At 37.9% G+C, this 18671-nt stretch overlaps 2 protein-coding genes across 2 annotated transcripts in view; one reads left to right on the top strand and one right to left on the bottom strand.

The window, feature by feature from the left end:
* The window catches only part of ddo (D-aspartate oxidase), a 21662-nt gene extending 15382 nt beyond the window's left edge, over positions 1-6280 (bottom strand). Inside the window, exons 1-4 of the mRNA XM_052153674.1 lie at positions 6168-6280; positions 5060-5233; positions 4828-4936; positions 4568-4744 (exon numbers count right to left, since the gene is read on the bottom strand). Coding sequence (XP_052009634.1) covers positions 4568-4744; positions 4828-4936; positions 5060-5233; positions 6168-6234 — 527 coding nt within the window. The 5' untranslated portion in view covers positions 6235-6280. The remainder of the gene's footprint in view (positions 1-4567; positions 4745-4827; positions 4937-5059; positions 5234-6167) is intronic.
* A 482-nt stretch (positions 6281-6762) lies between these two features.
* zbtb24 (zinc finger and BTB domain containing 24) lies at positions 6763-18049 on the top strand. The gene is made up of 6 exons (XM_052153669.1): positions 6763-6777; positions 12237-13140; positions 13341-13508; positions 14183-14350; positions 14490-14571; positions 16623-18049. Exons 2-6 carry the CDS (start codon positions 12264-12266, stop codon positions 17455-17457), a joined length of 2130 nt encoding a protein of 709 aa, XP_052009629.1. The 5' UTR covers positions 6763-6777; positions 12237-12263; the 3' UTR covers positions 17458-18049.
* The last annotated feature ends 622 nt before the right edge of the window (positions 18050-18671 follow it).

Below are 18671 nucleotides of genomic sequence, written 5' to 3'. Positions count from 1 at the left end.
TAGGTTGCACGTAAGGGGAAAAATATTTCTTCCACTTAAGAAGAGTTGTGCACTTTTAAGCACTTTTTATTTTAATATATCTCTTTACATAGATATTTTTTTTTACTGAAAAACTATAATTTCGTTATTTTACTAGCTCAACTAATTAGTACTCATCCGGGCTTTTTAATATATTGCGCCTAAGAAAAAAAGTCGTCTTTGGGCAGCCTTCTTGCGAAGAGAGCAGCCACAGCCACGCTCACTGATGAGCAAAAGGTCGAGGCAGAAATGACCATGTACCTGCAGGAAATGGCCATTGATGGGGAAGAGGACCCGCTGACTTGGTGGAAAACGAATGACAAAAGGTTTCCGTTCATGGCAAGATTAGCACGGAAATATCTGTGCATATGTGCTACCAGTACTCCATCAGAGCGGGTCTTCAGCACAGCGGGTAGTGTAGTTACTCCAATCCGCAGCTTATTAAAACCAGATAAAGTGAATATGTTGGTATTTCTGGCCAGAAACATCGAAATTTAAACATGGTCTATGGTGAAAGATATTAAGACTTCTTTACGCATTTTTCGCCATCCGTTGCGGAGCTATTCGATTTTGAATATTATTTTTTAAACGTTAATTTGTGTAGTTCATATGACCACTTTACAATATTTCAATAACATAATTTATTTTGTAGCCTGTGCTGAAGTTAATTGTGCTGCTAATTATAAGTGAAATGTTAATGCCGAGTTTCGGTCTGAGTGTTGTTCCGTTTTCTTAGTCTTTATTTGTTGTTCTTCTATGTTTTAATAAATGTGTGTTATTCATATTCACCTTGTTTCTTTCATTTGATTTGACATTATGGATTTATGGCCAAGGAAATTTTTCTTTAAAAGTATTAACCAGACAAAAGTTATTTGACGTTCGCTGGTCTGGGTTTATCACTGCCGCTTCAGTGTATACAAGAGCTATTGACAATGAGCAAGATGTTCTGAGACACTACAACTACTAATTAATTAATTAATAAAGGCTATTTTCTTGTAGCCTACAACATAAAACATTTTAATCTAAATGTACAGTGTAAGACATGTAAAAAAATGACAAGAAGCTAACAATGTCCAGATCAATATTTGTGTAGCCTGCCTGACACGGTATTTTCACAGACTAACACGTCACGTCTCTGGCATATACCACAGTATTTAAAATAGCATATATGCATTAGTTATATTCTCAATTTAATTTACAGAGCAATCCCTGCAAAGTTTTTAGGTTAACTATAGAAGAGACTAGGATTAGTGAGTCACACTAGCAAGACTCGCAAAAGGGGGCGTGGCATCACGATGGTGGCTCGACATCGTGATGTTGGTCAGCCATCACGATGGACGATGATATCGTCCATCAGCACAACCCTAATTCTGATGATAGTGAAACTTTGTAGTATGGCACTTTTCGTACCACTGTCTTCTTAAGATGATTCGCTGATGTTTTCCTCTTTTGTAAGTCGCTTTGGATAAAAGCGTCTGCCAAATGAATAAATGTAAATGTATTTATATGATCTGTTTATGCTATAATGTGAAGCACTTGGTAAACATGTGTTGTTTTAAATGTGCTATAGAAATCAAATTGATTGATTGATGTGTGAGCAAGGAGGTCTACAAACCTGACTCGGTTACACCAGTTCTGTCGGGAGGAATGGGACAAAATTCCAGCAACTTATTGTGAGAAGCTTGTGGAAGGTGCCCCAAAACATTTGACCCAAGTTAAACAATTTTAAGGCAATGCTACCAAATAGTATGTAAGCTTCTGACCCACTGGGAATGTGATGAAATAAATGATTATTTCTACTATTATTCAGACATTTCACATTCTTAAAATAAAGTAGTGATCCTAACTGACCTAAAACAGGGAAAGTTTTCTACAATTAAATGTCAGGATTTTATATATATTTATATGTCTTAATATTATTTAAACAGTATAGGTTTGTTTTTTACAGTATCATTATTTTTCATGTATAACATATTCAAGTTTTGTATATTTATTTATATGTAATGTAAACGTATATACAGTAGATATTTAATAATAAAATATCAAATATACAAAACATATCTATTCTGTATATAAAATTATAAAACATTTTATATACACTATAGATATGTTTACACTTATATTTTATGTAAATTAATTTTTTAGACAAAATATTTTTTACAAGTAATTTTCTGTAATATAATGTACTTAATATATTTACAATATAGATGTTTTAAACATATTTGTTTGTAATATAAAATATATAGTATAGATATGTTTTACACATTTATATTCTATGTAATATAAAACATTTATTTACAGTATAGACATGTTTTATGAGTTTATTTTTCGATATAATACAGGTCCTTCTCAAAAAATTGCATATTGTGATAAAGTTCATTATTTTCCATAATGTAATGATAAAAATTAAACTTTCATATATTTTAGATTCATTGCACACCAACTGAAATATTTCAGGTCTTTTATTGTTTTAATACTGATGATTTTGGCATACAGCTCATGAAAACCCAAAATTCCTATCTCAAAAAATTAGCATATCATGAAAAGGGTCTCTAAACGAGCTATTAACCTAATCATCTGAATCAACTAATTAACTCTAAACACCTGCAAAAGATTCCTGAGGCTTTTAAAAACTCCCAGCCTGTTTCATTACTCAAAACCGCAATCATGGGTAAGACTGCCGACCTGACTGCTGTCCAGAAGGCCATCATTGACACCCTCAAGCAAGAGGGTAAGACACAGAAAGAAATTTCTGAACAAATAGGCTGTTCCCAGAGTGCTGTATCAAGGCACCTCAGTGGGAAGTCTGTGGGAAGGAAAAAGTGTGGCAAAAACGCTGCACAAGGAGAAGAGGTGACCGGACCCTGAGGAAGATTGTGGAGAAGGACCGATTCCAGACCTTGGGGACCTCACGGAAGCAGTGGACTGAGTCTGGAGTAGAAACATCCAGAGCCACCGTGCACAGGCGTGTGCAGGAAATGGGCTACAGGTGCCGCATTCCCCAGGTCAAGCCACTTTTGAACCAGAAACAGTGGCAGAAGCGCCTGACCTGGGCTACAGAGAAGCAGCACTGGACTGTTGCTCAGTGGTCCAAAGTACTTTTTTCGGATGAAAGCAAATTTTGCATGTCATTTGGAAATCAAGGTGCCAGAGTCTGGAGGAAGACTGGGGAGAAGGAAATGCCAAAATGCCTGAAGTCCAGTGTCAAGTACCCACAGTCAGTGATGGTCTGGGGTGCCATGTCAGCTGCTGGTGTTGGTCCACTGTGTTTTATCAAGGGCAGGGTCAATGCAGCTAGCTATCAGGAGATTTTGGAGCACTTCATGCTTCCATCTGCTGAAAAGCTTTATGGAGATGAAGATTTCATTTTTCAGCACGACCTGGCACCTGCTCACAGTGCCAAAACCACTGGTAAATGGTTTACTGACCATGGTATTACTGTGCTCAATTGGCCTGCCAACTCTCCTGACCTGAACCCCATAGAGAATCTGTGGGATATTGTGAAGAGAAAGTTGAGAGACGTAAGACCCAACACTCTGGATGAGCTTAAGGCCGCTATCGAAGCATCCTGGGCCTCCATAACACCTCAGCAGTGCCACAGGCTGATTGCCTCCATGCCACGCCGCATTGAAGCAGTCATTTCTGCAAAAGGATTCCCGACCAAGTATTGAGTGCATAACTGAACATAATTATTTGAAGGTTGACTTTTTTTGTATTAAAAACACTTCTTTTATTGGTCGGATGAAATATGCTAATTTTTTGAGATAGGAATTTTGGGTTTTCATGAGCTGTATGCCAAAATCATCAGTATTAAAACAATAAAAGACCTGAAATATTTCAGTTGGTGTGCAATGAATCTAAAATATATGAAAGTTAAATTTTTATCATTACATTATGGAAAATAATGACCTTTATCACAATATGCTAATTTTTTGCGAAGGACCTATATAACATATTTTATATACATATAGATATGCTTTATACTTTTATGGGCAATATACATTTTTATATACGGTAGATATGTTTTATATAGTTAATGTAATATAAAATAGTTTATGTATAGATATTTTATATTTGTATGCAATATAAAATATTTAATGCAGTATAGATGTTTTAAAACAAATTCTGTAATATACAATATCAGATACAATATAGATATTTTTATAATTTTTAAATAATTTATATAGTTGTGGCAGGGCGGAGGGCGGGGCCGGGTTGTGATTATACACACACGGTCCCTTATCAGGCTAATTAAGCCTCCGAGAGGGATAAAGGCCGATGGCAGACGGTGGTGCAACAAGAGACAGATCGTTTACGGACATGTCCGTCATGTGTGTGTTTGTCTTTTGGTTTAAGGTATGCATTAAAATATTATTTATATTGCCAAGCCGGTTCTCGCCACCTCCTTCCCATTGAACTCCCTTTACAATAGTGTACTGTATAACGTATATATAGTATTTATTTAGCTGTATATAACATGTATAGACTAGATAATGTGTTAAAAACATTTGGGGGTGGGGTTGGTATTCTATTTTTATTTGTCCTGTACCTTTTCTCCAGCCAAGGCAAGTAACTCGAACATTCACACTTTATGGTGGTGAAAGCTTGACCGAATTTATGCTTGGGAAAACGCTTCAGTTCACGATCTGTCATGTTCCTGAATCCCAGAACGAAATCTGACCAGAAGGGTTTTTTGTCCCAGGGCACGTCCTTGAATATTTGGTACCTAAGGGGAAGCAATGTAGAGATTATAAGAGGAAAGGCAAACACTACAGTCTTGTCTTCTGTTTATCTTCTCTTTTATTTTACCCTGAGCTGAGGAATACTCCAGCATCTGATGCTTGTGAGGAATCTGCAATAGCCAGTAGATGATCAAACGTCTCCTTGAACCAGCGCTGTTGCCACTCTCGAGGGATATCTGGTGAGAGATCATAAAGAAAGTGGTTTATGAATTTCACTGTATTAGAAATAAAACATGAAAGCAAGTAGAGCACATTAACTATGGACAAGTACTTTATGTATCGATCAATGTTCATCTCACCAAGGAACTCCGAGGCAAAGAGGATTCCAGCAGCTCCATCGCTGGTGGTGTCAGGCGAGACCTTCTCGGCTTTAATGGTCACTGAGCAGTACGGAAGAGTCTCTGCGATACAGACCGCCGTGGATAAACCGACCACACCTGCTCCAACCACGACCACTCTCACACGCTTCATGTCTGGGCAGATATACATGTGACCAAATGAGGATGTGTACACTCAAACTGATTACATTCTTCTTGAAATCTTAAACAGTTGTTTTTGTGTTGTTATTATTCCTCTTCTGGCTGGAAGTCTATGGCAGCCCACAGAACCTTACACAGGAAAGATGGGAAATTTGGCACGCCCATTGCTGAGGGTCTAATCATCAATCTGCCCAACTTTCATTTCATTTAATCATAGTTAAGAGTAAACATTAAACATCATTGATTCATGTTAATCCAAGGAAGGCAGTGACAAATGAGAACTTTGACCTGAAATAAGCAAACAAAGTCCATTGGTGCGACAACGCAAGAATAGTTAATATTTTTTCATAACTGTGGTGCATTGCTTGACGACTTGTTGAACATATTAGTCAACATAAGCACACGCTTTGCTTTTCTGTTGTACTTAAACTCTTAATTGATTTTGCACCAGTGAAATGTTCACAAATGTATTATATGTTTAATGTGGTATACACTCTGGATAATAAGGAAATACAAATTCAGAGAACCATTTGTGTGAACCATAATGACCCTTGCAAAAGTCTGTAAATGATCATGTAAATTAACATGAACTGCATTAATGCTCTGGCTTCATATAATAATAAAAGTGTTGTGTTATAGCTGTTACTTTGTGTCTTTTTTTCATTAACAGAACAATAATAAACACTAATAGATAACTTTTCGTACAATCAGTAGTTCATTTATGATCATTTTTAGTTTCTGCATGGTAATAATAGTTTAAATGTGTTATGAAAATTGGCAGCCTGTATACTATAATTGCACATGCAATAAAATAAAGTAGGTATACTAATAGATTTAGAATGAATCCACAACATTTACACCATTGTACAAAAGAGCATACATTTATTGTTTTAAAAAAAGGCATTATATTTATATTTTATACGCCTACCCGTAGCACACTGCGACGAAAGTCTCTTCTGAAGTTTGTTAAGATTACAAGCAGCCATAATGCTCATTTATAATTCGGGTTACTTCCTACAGGCGACGCTTCAAGGCTCACGAAACCGAATCCTCCATTGAACAGAATTTAAATTTCAGGGCGTTTTTTGTTTTATTGGAAGCATTAGTATTATAAATAATAACAATAACTTTTTACCAGACATACAAAGTTGAAAACCGAGGCATAAATTATTATTATTTAAGAATCTATTCCCAGTAAACACAAACGCCCCTGATTGGTCCATCTCGACAAGCGCTGTTAAAGTAACAACCACCACGTGATCAACGCTTTATTTTTGTCCTACTTCTGCAGCAGGTTGGACAATAATTTACACATAATTACTGACACTGAGAAACTTTAATAGCCTTTGAATTTAAAGAATAAATAAATCCAGATATTCATAGGACTCGTGCGTGTCCGATTAGAAGCCACTAATCCACGCCAACGTTTATAATGGTTTAACGGTAACTCCCATTCTACTCCTTTATTCAATTTCTATGTGCTAAAATCACACTACGCAATTCTCGCGAGATTTGCCTTGTGACTCGGTTCCTTTAAGGTAAGGTCCTGAAAGCTTCATAATTGTACATTCGAGTCCTTAGATAGCAGCGTGAGAAATATATTTACAAATGAAAAGTTGTTATTTTAAAGTCAGCGCTGCACTTTTAGTTAAATGAACGTGTTTTTAGAAGAAAAGCGAAGCGCTGCTTTATGTTGCTGTCTATGGCGCTGTATAAGCGTGCTGTTTATTCCTTTATTTACTGTGCTGATATACCTTTACGTGATTTAGACAGTGTGTGAGTGAGAGTGTGTATGAGAGCGAGCGTGTGTGAGTGTGTGTGTGTGTGTGTGTGTGTGAGAGAGAGAGTGAGTGTGTGTGTGTGTGTGAGAGAGAGTGAGTGTGTGTGTGTGTGAGAGAGAGAGTGTGTGTGTGTGTGTGTGTGTGAGAGAGAGAGTGATTGTGAGAAAGAGTGAGTGTATGTGAGAGACAGAGAGCGAGGGAGGGAGTGAGTGTGTGTGTGTGAGAGAGAGAGAGTGAGTGTGTGTGTGTGAGAGAGAGAGTGTGTGTGTGAGAGAGAGAGTGAGTGTGTGTGTGAGAGAGAGTGAGTGTGTGTGTGAGAGAGAGAGAGGTGTGTGTGAGAGAGTGAGTGTGTGAGAGAGAGAGTGTGGGTGAGAGAGTGAGTGATTGTGTGTGTGAGAGAGTGAGTGTGTGTGAGAGAGTGAGCGTGTGGGTGAGAGAGTGAGTGTGGGTGAGAGAGTGAGTGTGTGTGAGAGAGTGAGCGTGTGGGTGAGAGAGTGAGTGTGGGTGAGAGAGTGATGTGTGTGTGAGAGAGTGAGTGTGTGTGTGAGAGAGTGAGTGTGGGTGAGAGAGTGAGTGTGTGTGAGAGAGTGAGCGTGTGGGTGAGAGAGTGAGTGTGTGTGAGAGAGTGAGTGTGTATGTGTGAGAGAGTGAGTGTGTATGTGTGAGAGAGAGAGTGCGTGCGAGAGAGAGTTTGAGAGTGTGTGTATGTGTGAGAGAGTTTGAGTGTGTGTGTGTGAGAGAGAGAGAGAGAGTGTGTGAGAGAGAGAGATTGTGTGTGTGTGTTAGAGGTCTGCATGGGCCTTAAAATTAAACCGACCCATACTCGAGACCATGCGGGCCTACCCGGTCCAAACGATACAGTCAGATTTGAAGCCTGAACCAAATCGCTTACTATCTAATTTCTTTTCCTAGCAAGTACTGTTTATCTACAAGCACTAAATTTACGATTCTTTATTTGAAATAACTGCAATGTTTTGTGTAGGAATACGTCTTTATTTTTTGATAACTGGTTTAGGAATGGGTTCTTATTAGTGAGTCAGTTGTTTAATAATGAAGGGGCTTTATTTCAAAAATTCAAAAATACAAAATACTTATTAAATTAAAATTATATCATATGGTTACCAGGGCTTTTTAAAACCTTTTAATAACCATAGATAAGAGTAATGCCATCACTATCTGTCTGTCCTCCCAGACCTGAAAATACCTCAATTGGCTCCATTTGCTTTTAAAAACATTTTTCTTATCCTACAAGCATGTGATTTTAAGTTATTATATTAAAGATAATTACTCAAATGATGATGGTTTCATTTTACATTTTATTTATATGGTAAAATGCAAATTCACAAATGGCAAGCCTCTTGTACTGTGTTTGAGAAGGAGGTAAACATGGGTATAGATTTAATGTCAAAATCCAAAAACAGGAAAGAAACCAAAACAGTTGCAATATCCGTTTAACATTCTCAGTTTAATGCAGCACATGTATCTTTCTATAAAACAATTATATATATATATTTGATGATTATGTACCCTGCTTTTTTTGTTTTGCCTATGTAGCTATTTTAATTATTTTTGTCTTATTATTTGCTTTTATATTGTAATGTATGTGAAACGTCCTACAATTGTGATATCTTGTGTCATTCGTTGATAATAAAGCATTAAAAAGTAAATCTGCCAATAGGCCGTTTTCACAGACGTGATGACGCATTTCCGCCTTATTTATTAGCGTAAGTCTAGTAAACATTTTATACGTTGCTTAAATCGTTTAATAAATGAAATATATTTATTTATTTTCGGAAAACACGACAACAGACCACTAGACCACTACTGAAACAGGAAAAGAAAGAAAAAAAACCCTTATGAAACAGGCAACGCTTAGACAGCGCTGTCACGTGGCACCTGTTACTTTTGTCAGCGCTGTTGGGAATGGACCAATCACAATCAAGTGTTGTTGGAGGATTTAAAAATATATATTTTATTGATACTGTTGTGGTGGATTTAACAAGTATGAATTCTTGCAACTATAATTTGTAATTAAAAATGACTCTCCAGAGTGAAACAATTATATGAGATATAAAACGTTTTGAGATTTGAATGCAGATCAGTGGAGGATTCAGTTTTGTGAGCCGGCTAGCGCCCCTTTGTGTTGAGGAAGATTTGTGTCTCACAAAATAGGTTATTTCTGACAACATTTGGGTCAATATCAAAATATGTTGACAAACATATCCCTTGACTTTTTTAGTCACGAAAAAGCTTTCAAATAGGGATTTTAAAAAAAAATAATTATAATTCTAAAACCTTACATTTAATGATATGAAATGGCTTGAATCTGTTTTGCATTTTTTTTATATATATATTTGATATTTTCAGTTGCCTGAAAAAAATCCTTGTACCTTTCATCTGGTACACCACTTCTATGACATGTAAAGTTATTTATGTATTTATGTTATTTATGCCGAACAAGTGTACAAAAAAAGCAAAACAAAATTATTATTAATAATTTAAATAATTTAAAAAGAATGTTTGTCCCTTAATTTCATGGCATTGGTGTTATCAATGTAAAACCTGTTTTTATGTTTTAACTTTTTGTAAATACAAAAATAATTTTAAGGTCAAAGTTCAGAGGCTGCTTAAATATGCATATAGTGTGTTAGTGTGAGAGTTTCCAGCATGTTAAAAAATTATTAATTTACATTTCGTAACTGCATAAGAATCGGCAATGAGGAGGCAGGAACGGCTGAGCAGTAAACATAAAGTTTAATGTGAATCTCAACATAAAGCAAACATAAACACAGACTCAAATGCAACGTGGCCGCATGTGTGTCTCTCTCTCCCAACTGGCGTCTCCGGTTCAGATATTGAGTCTTTGTGACTGCTGCACTAAAAACAATCTAGATGCAGCGCAAAGAATGAAACAGATCGCAGGTGTCTCAACAAGCGTTTTTGACAATTTGAAGTTATTTTTAACTTGACATAGTGTTTAAAATATGCCGGTCTTCACTTAAAAAAGGAGACACGATGCAAATGTTAAAGACATTGGTCCAGCATGTGTTTACATAGGAAATGAATGGGAAACAGAACCGACGCACGCAATAAAAGTTTTCGGTGTGAACGGCCCCTAACTCGTCCAGTTGCGCGTGTCTATATATATATGTTATAACAAACGTAGGGTAAATTAACAATTTGCATGTGCAAAATGACATCACAAGATATACAAATTATGGGAAGAATGGAGCATTGATTTCTTTCTCCACATTCTGCTTTCCAACTCTAATATTGCTTATTTATATGTACATACATTTTTAACTGAAAAGGTAGGCCTCCAAAGTCGGCTTTAGGCTTAGCATACAACTGATGACTTTTCTTATTGGAAATTCCTTATTGCATTGACAAAATATAATTTTTCAATGCATCCCAATGTTCTTCTCTAATGTAAAAAAATTAAACATTTATTGGGAGTAATACCGGCATCTTAAAATCCTGCACCTCTGACACAATCGTTCAAATCGTGCAACTCAGCCCAGCCAATACCGAACTCCTCGTCTTTCCAGCCAACCCTGCTGTTAAACACAACATCACCGTTCAGCTGAGTGCAACTACAGTATCACCTTCCAAAACGGGCAGAAATCTAGGGTAACAAGCTAAATTTCACAGACCACATCTCAAAGTCTGCAAGATCATGAAGATTTACACTCTACAATATCAGGAAAATAAGACCCTTCCTCTCTGAACATGCCACACAACTGCTCGTTCAGTCACTTGTCATCTCTAGACTGGACTACTGTAACGCTGTCATTGCAGGCCTCCCTGCAAGTGCAACTAGACCTCTGCAAATGATCCAGGAATGCAGCAGCACGTCTGGTCTTTAATGAACCTAAGAGAGCACATGTTACAACCCTCTTTGTCTCTCTCCACTGGCTGCCGGTTGATGCACGTATCAAATTCAAGGCTCTGATGCTGGCATACAGAACAGTCACTGGGTCTGCTCCAGCATACCTAAAATCATTTCTGCAGAGCTACATGCCCACTAGAAGCCTGCGGTCGGCTAAGGACCACAAAGAGGCACCAAAACACTTTCCCAGACTTTCGGCTTCATCGTACCACCTTGGTGGAATGACCTTTCCAACCCCATCCGTGAAGCTCACTCACTTTCTGTCTTCAAAAAACGGCGAAAAACACATCTTTTCCAAGAGCACTTAACCAGTCACTAAAAAAACTTGTTGCCCTTTAATCTGTCTTGAATGCAATTCTGATGATAGTGAAACTTTGTAGTATGGCACTTTTAGTACAAATGCCTCCTTAAGATGAGTCGATTATGTTTTCCTCTTTTGTAAGTCGCTTTGAATAAAAGCATCTGCCAAATGAATAAATGTAAACGTAAATTGTAAAGTGTCTTCCTCGAAAGGGCGCTTACCTGCCGAAAAAGCAGAATCCTCCATTGGGCAGGATGCAAAACTCAGGACATTTTTGACTTCGATAGGAAAGATTTGTGCACAAAAAGTATGCTTGTTTAAATCTATTGACTTCAAGGATTGGATGTAAGATACCAATGGTTATCCACCCGTATATTCTCAATGAAATTATTTAAAAACTGTGATTGGTGCATCTTGAACAGCGCTGATAAAAGTAACAGGTGCCACGTGGCAACACCATTTATGTGCTGCTTCAGAAGTAGAAGCGGTAGGACAATAATTGACACATTAATAATTAAACTAAGGACATTTCTGTGTGGTCAAATTGCCCAAATGTTGGTCGGGATATTTCTGAAAGTTGACAGTGACATGTCCCTATGATCCCCAGCTAAATTTACGCCTATGTTTTGAGCTCAGTAAACGAAAACACGTTAATCATAGAAGAGGAATGTGGCAGGGCGGAGGGCGGGCCGGGTTGTGATTTTACACACCCGGTCCCTTATCAGGCTAATCAAGCCTCCGAGAGGGATAAAGGCCGACTGCGGACGGTTGTGCGACAGAGAGAGAGCGTTTACAGGCAGCTGTCTGTCCTATGTGTGTGTTTGTGTCTTTTGGTTTATTTCTTCATTAAAATATTATTTATATTGTCAAGCCGGTTCTCGCCGCCTCCTTTCCATTGAACTGCTTTACAGGGTGTATTCGAGGAATTGTTTAGTATGAATTGCATTTGTAATGTGTTTAATTTTTTTTTTATATACATCTGAACAAAAACGAGCTGATGTCCTTCAACGTTTTCTTTATTTTTAGGTCTAAGCCAACTCATGTGAGTAAACCATGTCTGTGCAGCCTCTACCGCCAGCATCGTCTTTTCTCGCACTGCATTCAAAAACACACAAGGACACTATCCTGCATGAATTTGACAAGCTCAGAAAAAGAGAAATGCTTTGTGACATAACTCTTATTGTAGAAGATGTGCACTTCAAGGCCCACAAGGCTCTTCTAGCAGCAAGTAGTGAATACTTCTCATTAATGTTCACGGCTGAAGATCAGGTGAGCCAGACGGTCTACATACTGGAAGGCCTGGCTGCGAAGACCTTTGAAGCCGTGCTTGAGTTTATCTACAGTGCAAATGTGTCCGTGGAGGAAAGCAGCTCTGAACAGCTGCTTGAGATGGCCCGGTTTCTGGAGATCCAAGATTTGGTCAAAGCCCATGAAGATCTTCAAAATAGCAGGTCAAATGCAACGGTCGACAATGTGCTGTCCACCAAAGGACCTGGTGTTGATGAAACCATACAGATTGCAACCAAGCGCAAAAGAGGACGCCCTAAAAAGAACATGCAAGCTCAGGAGTCAAGCCAAAAAGAGATTCCAGCTTCCTTACAGACCAGTTTACCAACCCAAACTACCTCTGAGATGTCTTCAGCATTTCAAGAACCTACTGAAGCTCTCTTGGATTCCACCTCCTCACCCAGAGACGCGAGCGACAGCGACTATAACCCCAGAGAAGACAGGCCCCGTCACAGCAAACGCAAAATAAAGCCGCCTGTCAAACTAAAAGGCTTCAAGTTAGGGGCCGATTTCAAGAAGCAGAAGGAACCTGGCAAGAGAGGACGAAAAAGAAAGTATCCAGACACAGAGGCTATATGTGATGACTGTGGGAAGGTTTTTAAAAACCATCTGTTTCTAAAGATACATCAACGAACTCATACAGGTGAACATTTCTTTACAGCGGCCCCAGAAATGTTTGGACACATTAGCCACATTAAAAATGTTAAAAATGTTATTGCATTGTTCTGGACACTGTAAAATGTCTATTGAGGTGGTGCATGTTTAAGCAGAAAATACTCAGATTAGTTAAAAGCCCATATTTACAGTATAATCTAAACAAAAGCATTGTTTTTCTTCATGCAGGTGAAAAGCCGTTCAGGTGCAGTGTTTGTGGGAAGGGTTTCACTCAGAAACACACTCTTCTGGTTCATCAGCGAATGCACACGGGGGAAAAGCCCTTCATCTGCACGATCTGCTCCAAAGCACTGTCCACCAAACACTCCCTACAGGAACACATGAACCTGCACACTGGTAACACAATGACAAGAATAGATAAACATTCAATTGATATTATATACAGAAGTATACGATGATCTCTTTCTGTTTAAAAAAGTGTTGTGGTGGTACAATGACAGTATAACATGATTCATTGATATATACCAGGGTATTCAAAGATTACTGTATTAAATGAACATGGAATTTTTATATGCTACTTATCATGGTATTATCAAGGTATGTGTCTAAAAACAATTGGTATTATCATGGCACATAAAAAAAAAGGTATTAATATGGTATATATCTAGAACAAAAATTGTACTATACATTTCCTTTCACAAAAATCATGATCTTACTATAGTAGAAAAAAGTATTAATATGGTGCATTTCCCCCAAAAAATATGGTATTAACACGGTACTGTACATGTCCAAAATGCATGGTATTAATATGGTAATTATTGGAAATAACATGGTATTACCATGTTACGTCTCCAAAAAAATGGTACTGTTAATGTACGTATCTGAAAAAACCTCCATGATATTAATATAGTACATAAAAAACATGGTATTACTATGGTAAATATCAAATAAAACATGGTAAAACATTACCATGTTACATGTCCAAAAACACTATACTGCTTAACTTACTAATTTGTAAGTAATATTTATTAAAATACAACTTGTAAAACTCTCAATGTGTCTTTCCGCAGAGAATAAATCCTTCAGTTGTGACCAGTGTGGTAAAACCTTCAGTCAGAAGCGGCAGCTGAAGAGTCATTACCGCGTTCACACAGGAAAAGCATTACCTGAGTGTGCACACTGTCATCACAAGTTTATGGATGCAGCGCAACTAAAGAAGCATCTCAGAACTCATACTGGTAATAGAAAGCAAGTACATACCTTTAGTGTAGTAGCTGTGTTTTAGGACGCAAACGTCATTAGGTTTTTTTAATCGTGTCTAAAGACATATCGATTATACAGAAGGCTATATCAATTATATCAATGTTATTGCTACAGGTGAGAAGCCGTTTACATGTGAGATCTGTGGCAAGTGTTTCACCGCCAAGAGCACCCTACAGACACACATCAGGATACACAGGTTAGAAACATCCCATAACTGTCATCACCAAACCTTTCAAAAACATGTTCAGGCCATATTGCACCCCAAATTAAAAGAAAGATATGTATATATATATAGGTGTATATATATATATATACCACAGTTAGTTCCTATCCTCAAATCTGATTGGACGAGAGATGTTCCATGAGCACTGATGGTCTGATACCATCATCACTCGGACACTTCACTGTGTGTATCACTCCGCTTGTGTTCATGCTGTTCTAAACTAAAGTGTAAGACCAGTGCAGATCTGTTAGGAGTTATTGTCTTTATTTTTGACATTACATATGTTAGCCAGCAGGTGGTGGCAAAAGATCATTTTTGTGTGTAATATGAGCCAGTTGGTGACGTGAAGTGAATCCGTTAGTCATTGTTTACATAGAACAGTGCTGCGTGATCGCTTGTATTACTAGTACATTACCAAAGCTAGGAAATAGCTTTAAACAGCTTTAAACGGACAACTTCAGGATTAAGGCTCATCACAGCTGAGAGACACAACAGACTGATTTATTACAGAACTCAAGGTGCTTACCTTTTATGGGAGTTTCCACATTGGATACATACTGTTTAAAATGGTGGAGTACATCGCTGTTTCTATAGGGAATGACCCTTGCACACCGGCTACCACGAAATAGGTAGGAATACCCCCGCTTGGACATCTATTTTCCACTGAGAAAGCTTATCTTCAGAAAGCTTACAGCATCTCTGCTCAGATGTGGCAACACGCTCCATCTCTCTTTCTCTCTCTCTCTCTCTCACTCTCTCAGACACATCCATCCATCCATCTTTGTTTATCCAATGACTTGTTAGAAACAGCACAAGCCGTGATACTATTTCTGAAGTGACATTTTTGAATTACTTATGAAGGCTTGGATGCATCATTTGTTTTGAACCAGCAACGGCAGATTCTGATCCGTCACGTAAGAAAGTTTTTCCATGTGCAAATGCGTTTTTTGAATGGATATACACCGTTTAAAATGGCGGAGGACATCGCTGTTTCTATAGGGAATGACTCTTAGCTGAAGTTGTTCATTTATAGCCGTTTAAAGCTATTTCCTAGCTTTAGTAGTGTAGTAGTAATACAAGCGATCATATAGTGGTGTTGGATGTAAACAATGAAAAACGGATTCACTTCACGTCACCTAAATGGCTCATATTACACATAAAAATTATATTTTGCCACCATCTGCTGGCTAACATATGTAATTTCAAAAATAAAAGACAAACCATAACACTTAACAGAGCTGCACTGCTCTTACACTTTAGTTTAGAACAGCATGAACACAAGCAGAGTGATTCACACACACAGAGAAGCATCCGAGTGATGATGCTGTCAGACCATCAGTGCTCATGGAATGTCTCTCGTCCAATCAGATTCGAGGACCGGAACTAACTGTTGTTTCTATGTAAAGTGGAACCTATTTTTAGTGTCATTAAGCAGTCATGAAGCATTTTAGCAGTATGTTGTTTTCATGACATTTAGCCATTTTATCCCCCTTAATCTAATGTAACATTTTTAAAGTAACATAAGAAAAATACTTTTTTTTTTTTTATAAATTAAGTGTTTATATAGTATGGCGATATCAGATTTACTGCCATTTGTGCTAATTTTAAATAAAAAAAAAACGAATCATTTAAAAAATGATGACCTAATAAAGCTTTCCAAAGTGGCATTTCCAATCAAGCTATAATTTTGCCAAATTATGTAAAAAGTGTGAAATATTATTTCACACTGTACTCAAGATAAATTATCCTTAGCAACACAAATCAGTTCTGGCCATTCTATTTAAAAATACATTTTGAGTTTGTGGTGAAATACTCCTTGCTCATTGTGGCAGCGGGGGCAGGTGCAAGCGCCCTTACCGCTTTCCCTCCCGGACGGGCGCTTGACCACGCCCCCGCTGCCACACTCATAATTTCGTGAGAGTCACCCAACAATATATTACCTATAAAATAAATATGTCATGTTATGTCATGTATATTTAAGATTTGAATATGTGAATGTTGATTTGTTATTTTGTCATATCTAGAGGAGAGAAGCCATACATCTGCAATATCTGCGATAAGTCCTTCTCTGACCCCAGTGCGAGGAGACGACACGTGGCGTCTCACACGGGTAAAAAGCCGTTTGCGTGTTCCGTGTGCAGTCTGGCGTTTGCCCGAATGGATAACCTCAAAGCTCACACCAAAACTCACAACAAGGAACGTCAAGGTGCCGAGACCGCCCAGCCTGCAGTGGTGGAGGTCACATCAGGGGCCGAGGAGATGCACAACATCCTCCAACTCCAACCGTACCAGCTCCCCACGCACTCCGAGCAGGAGATCCAGCTGGTCGTGACTAGGGAGGTCAATAACATCAACTTGGGTCATGATCAAGGTATCAGCATCATCACCGCTGAAGATTCCTCCGAGGAACAGGGTCTCACTCTTCTCACCCAACCTTCTGGTCATGTCCAAAACCTGGCGCTGGTCACCCCAGACGGATTGGATGCCGGCACGCAAATTCAAACCATCAGTGTCTTAGGAGGTCAGGTGACCAGCGGACAGCCAGAGCAGATGCATGTAATCACGCTGACCAAAGAAGCCATGGAGCAACTTCAAGTGCATCATGGAGCTCCACAGCAGCTGCAGGTGATCCATCAAACCATACCAGAAATGGCTGAATCTCAGGAGTCCTCAGCTGATAGCCACAGCCGCCCAAGTCAAACAGGAAGCATTCATATCAGTAGCCAGACTGGCCAGCCCATCTCCATCAGTCAGACCAGCGAGCAGATCCCCAGTGACCAGATTCAGGGTCAAACCTTCCAGATCCAAGCAGGAACAGTTTCGTATCTCTACACCACCAGTATGGCCCCAGAGAACTGAAGAGACACTCGGCTTACTGTCTCAATTCTTTAGGACAAAGTCGTAATACTGACGTTTGTTCCTTTCTGTTGTAAACGGTTATATTTTGCTTTTAACAATAATGCTAATTGTGTAATCATTTAGATTTTTTTGGTTTAATGATGAGTTCAATGTGGATCATAAAGTATCACCATTATTTACTGGTTTGATACAAGTTAATGAGTAAACGCAATAAATATTACACATACAGACAACTCCAGTTGTTATTGTCCAAAAACGCATTGAAAAAGACAGTTTTAGGACTTCAAAATGGGATTTTCAGGACAATTAAGCACATTTCCTCTCAGTTTTCTTACTGTAATGCAAAAATAAAAAATAAATAACGATGCAAAACATCTTATTGGTCCTGAATGCGTAATATAATTTCATATATTTTCTTTGAATTAACGCTTCACTTACAGACACCAATCTTCCAAAAATGCTTTAAAGAAATGCTCACAATTATACAGAACAGACAAAATGACACCTTAAGACATGGACCATTTTATTTGTTCTGTAATGGGGTGAATCTCAAGAAACCTGTCAAGAACATGTTCATATTTCACCCCAAAATCAACAGAAAGAAATAGGAATATTATTTTTCTTAAAGAAAGGCTTATTTTAGGATTTAAAACAACAGAATGTGATTCTCAGTACTGTTATTTGGTAAAAAAATAAAAAGTACCGAACAAAATAATGTTATAATGCCAAAATACCTCAATGGTCCCAAAAAATAGGCTACATTTTCTTGATGCAAAATATCACTTAATATTTCATATTACTTTCTTTTGATTTTGAGGTGAAGAAAAAAATTATATTGAGTATGAAACAAACTAACCATCTCCGAGGTGAATCACAACATTACAAACACTTCAATTTCAAGCAAAACAATACTTGAAAATTGGTCAAAAGGACGAATGTCCAACGTCTTTAACCCTCCTTCTATGGGAGTAGAATAAGCAAATTTTAAAAATTAGTCAGCCACAATTCTATAAGCTGAAACAAGAAGAAAATATGAGAATAACATAAATTGGTGGCACATTGCTGCCATCTGGTAAACAAAATATAAATAACATAACTTTAAAACCAAGTCATGCCATTAACAGCTGGTAGATGACTGTAGCTACCTACTGTGTAGTCTGATGGCTTGTCATAACCTAATTATATATTTTATCACATGATATGCGTTTCAATAT

The sequence above is a fragment of the Xyrauchen texanus genome, chromosome 22, assembly GCF_025860055.1.
Source record: "Xyrauchen texanus isolate HMW12.3.18 chromosome 22, RBS_HiC_50CHRs, whole genome shotgun sequence".
NCBI lineage: Eukaryota > Metazoa > Chordata > Actinopteri > Cypriniformes > Catostomidae > Xyrauchen > Xyrauchen texanus.
Note: the sequence above shows the minus strand (reverse complement) of the source record. Positions and strands in the feature narration are given on the sequence as shown.

Coding starts and splice junctions, on each gene's coding strand:
- zbtb24 (XM_052153669.1), top strand. CDS start 12,264: ATGTCTGTGCAGCCTCTACCGCCAGCATCGTCTTTTCTCGCACTGCAT. Junction 13,509..14,182: donor ACACATGAACCTGCACACTG/GTAACACAATGA, acceptor GTCTTTCCGCAG/AGAATAAATCCTTCAGTTGT. Junction 14,572..16,622: donor ACACACATCAGGATACACAG/GTTAGAAACATC, acceptor TGTCATATCTAG/AGGAGAGAAGCCATACATCT.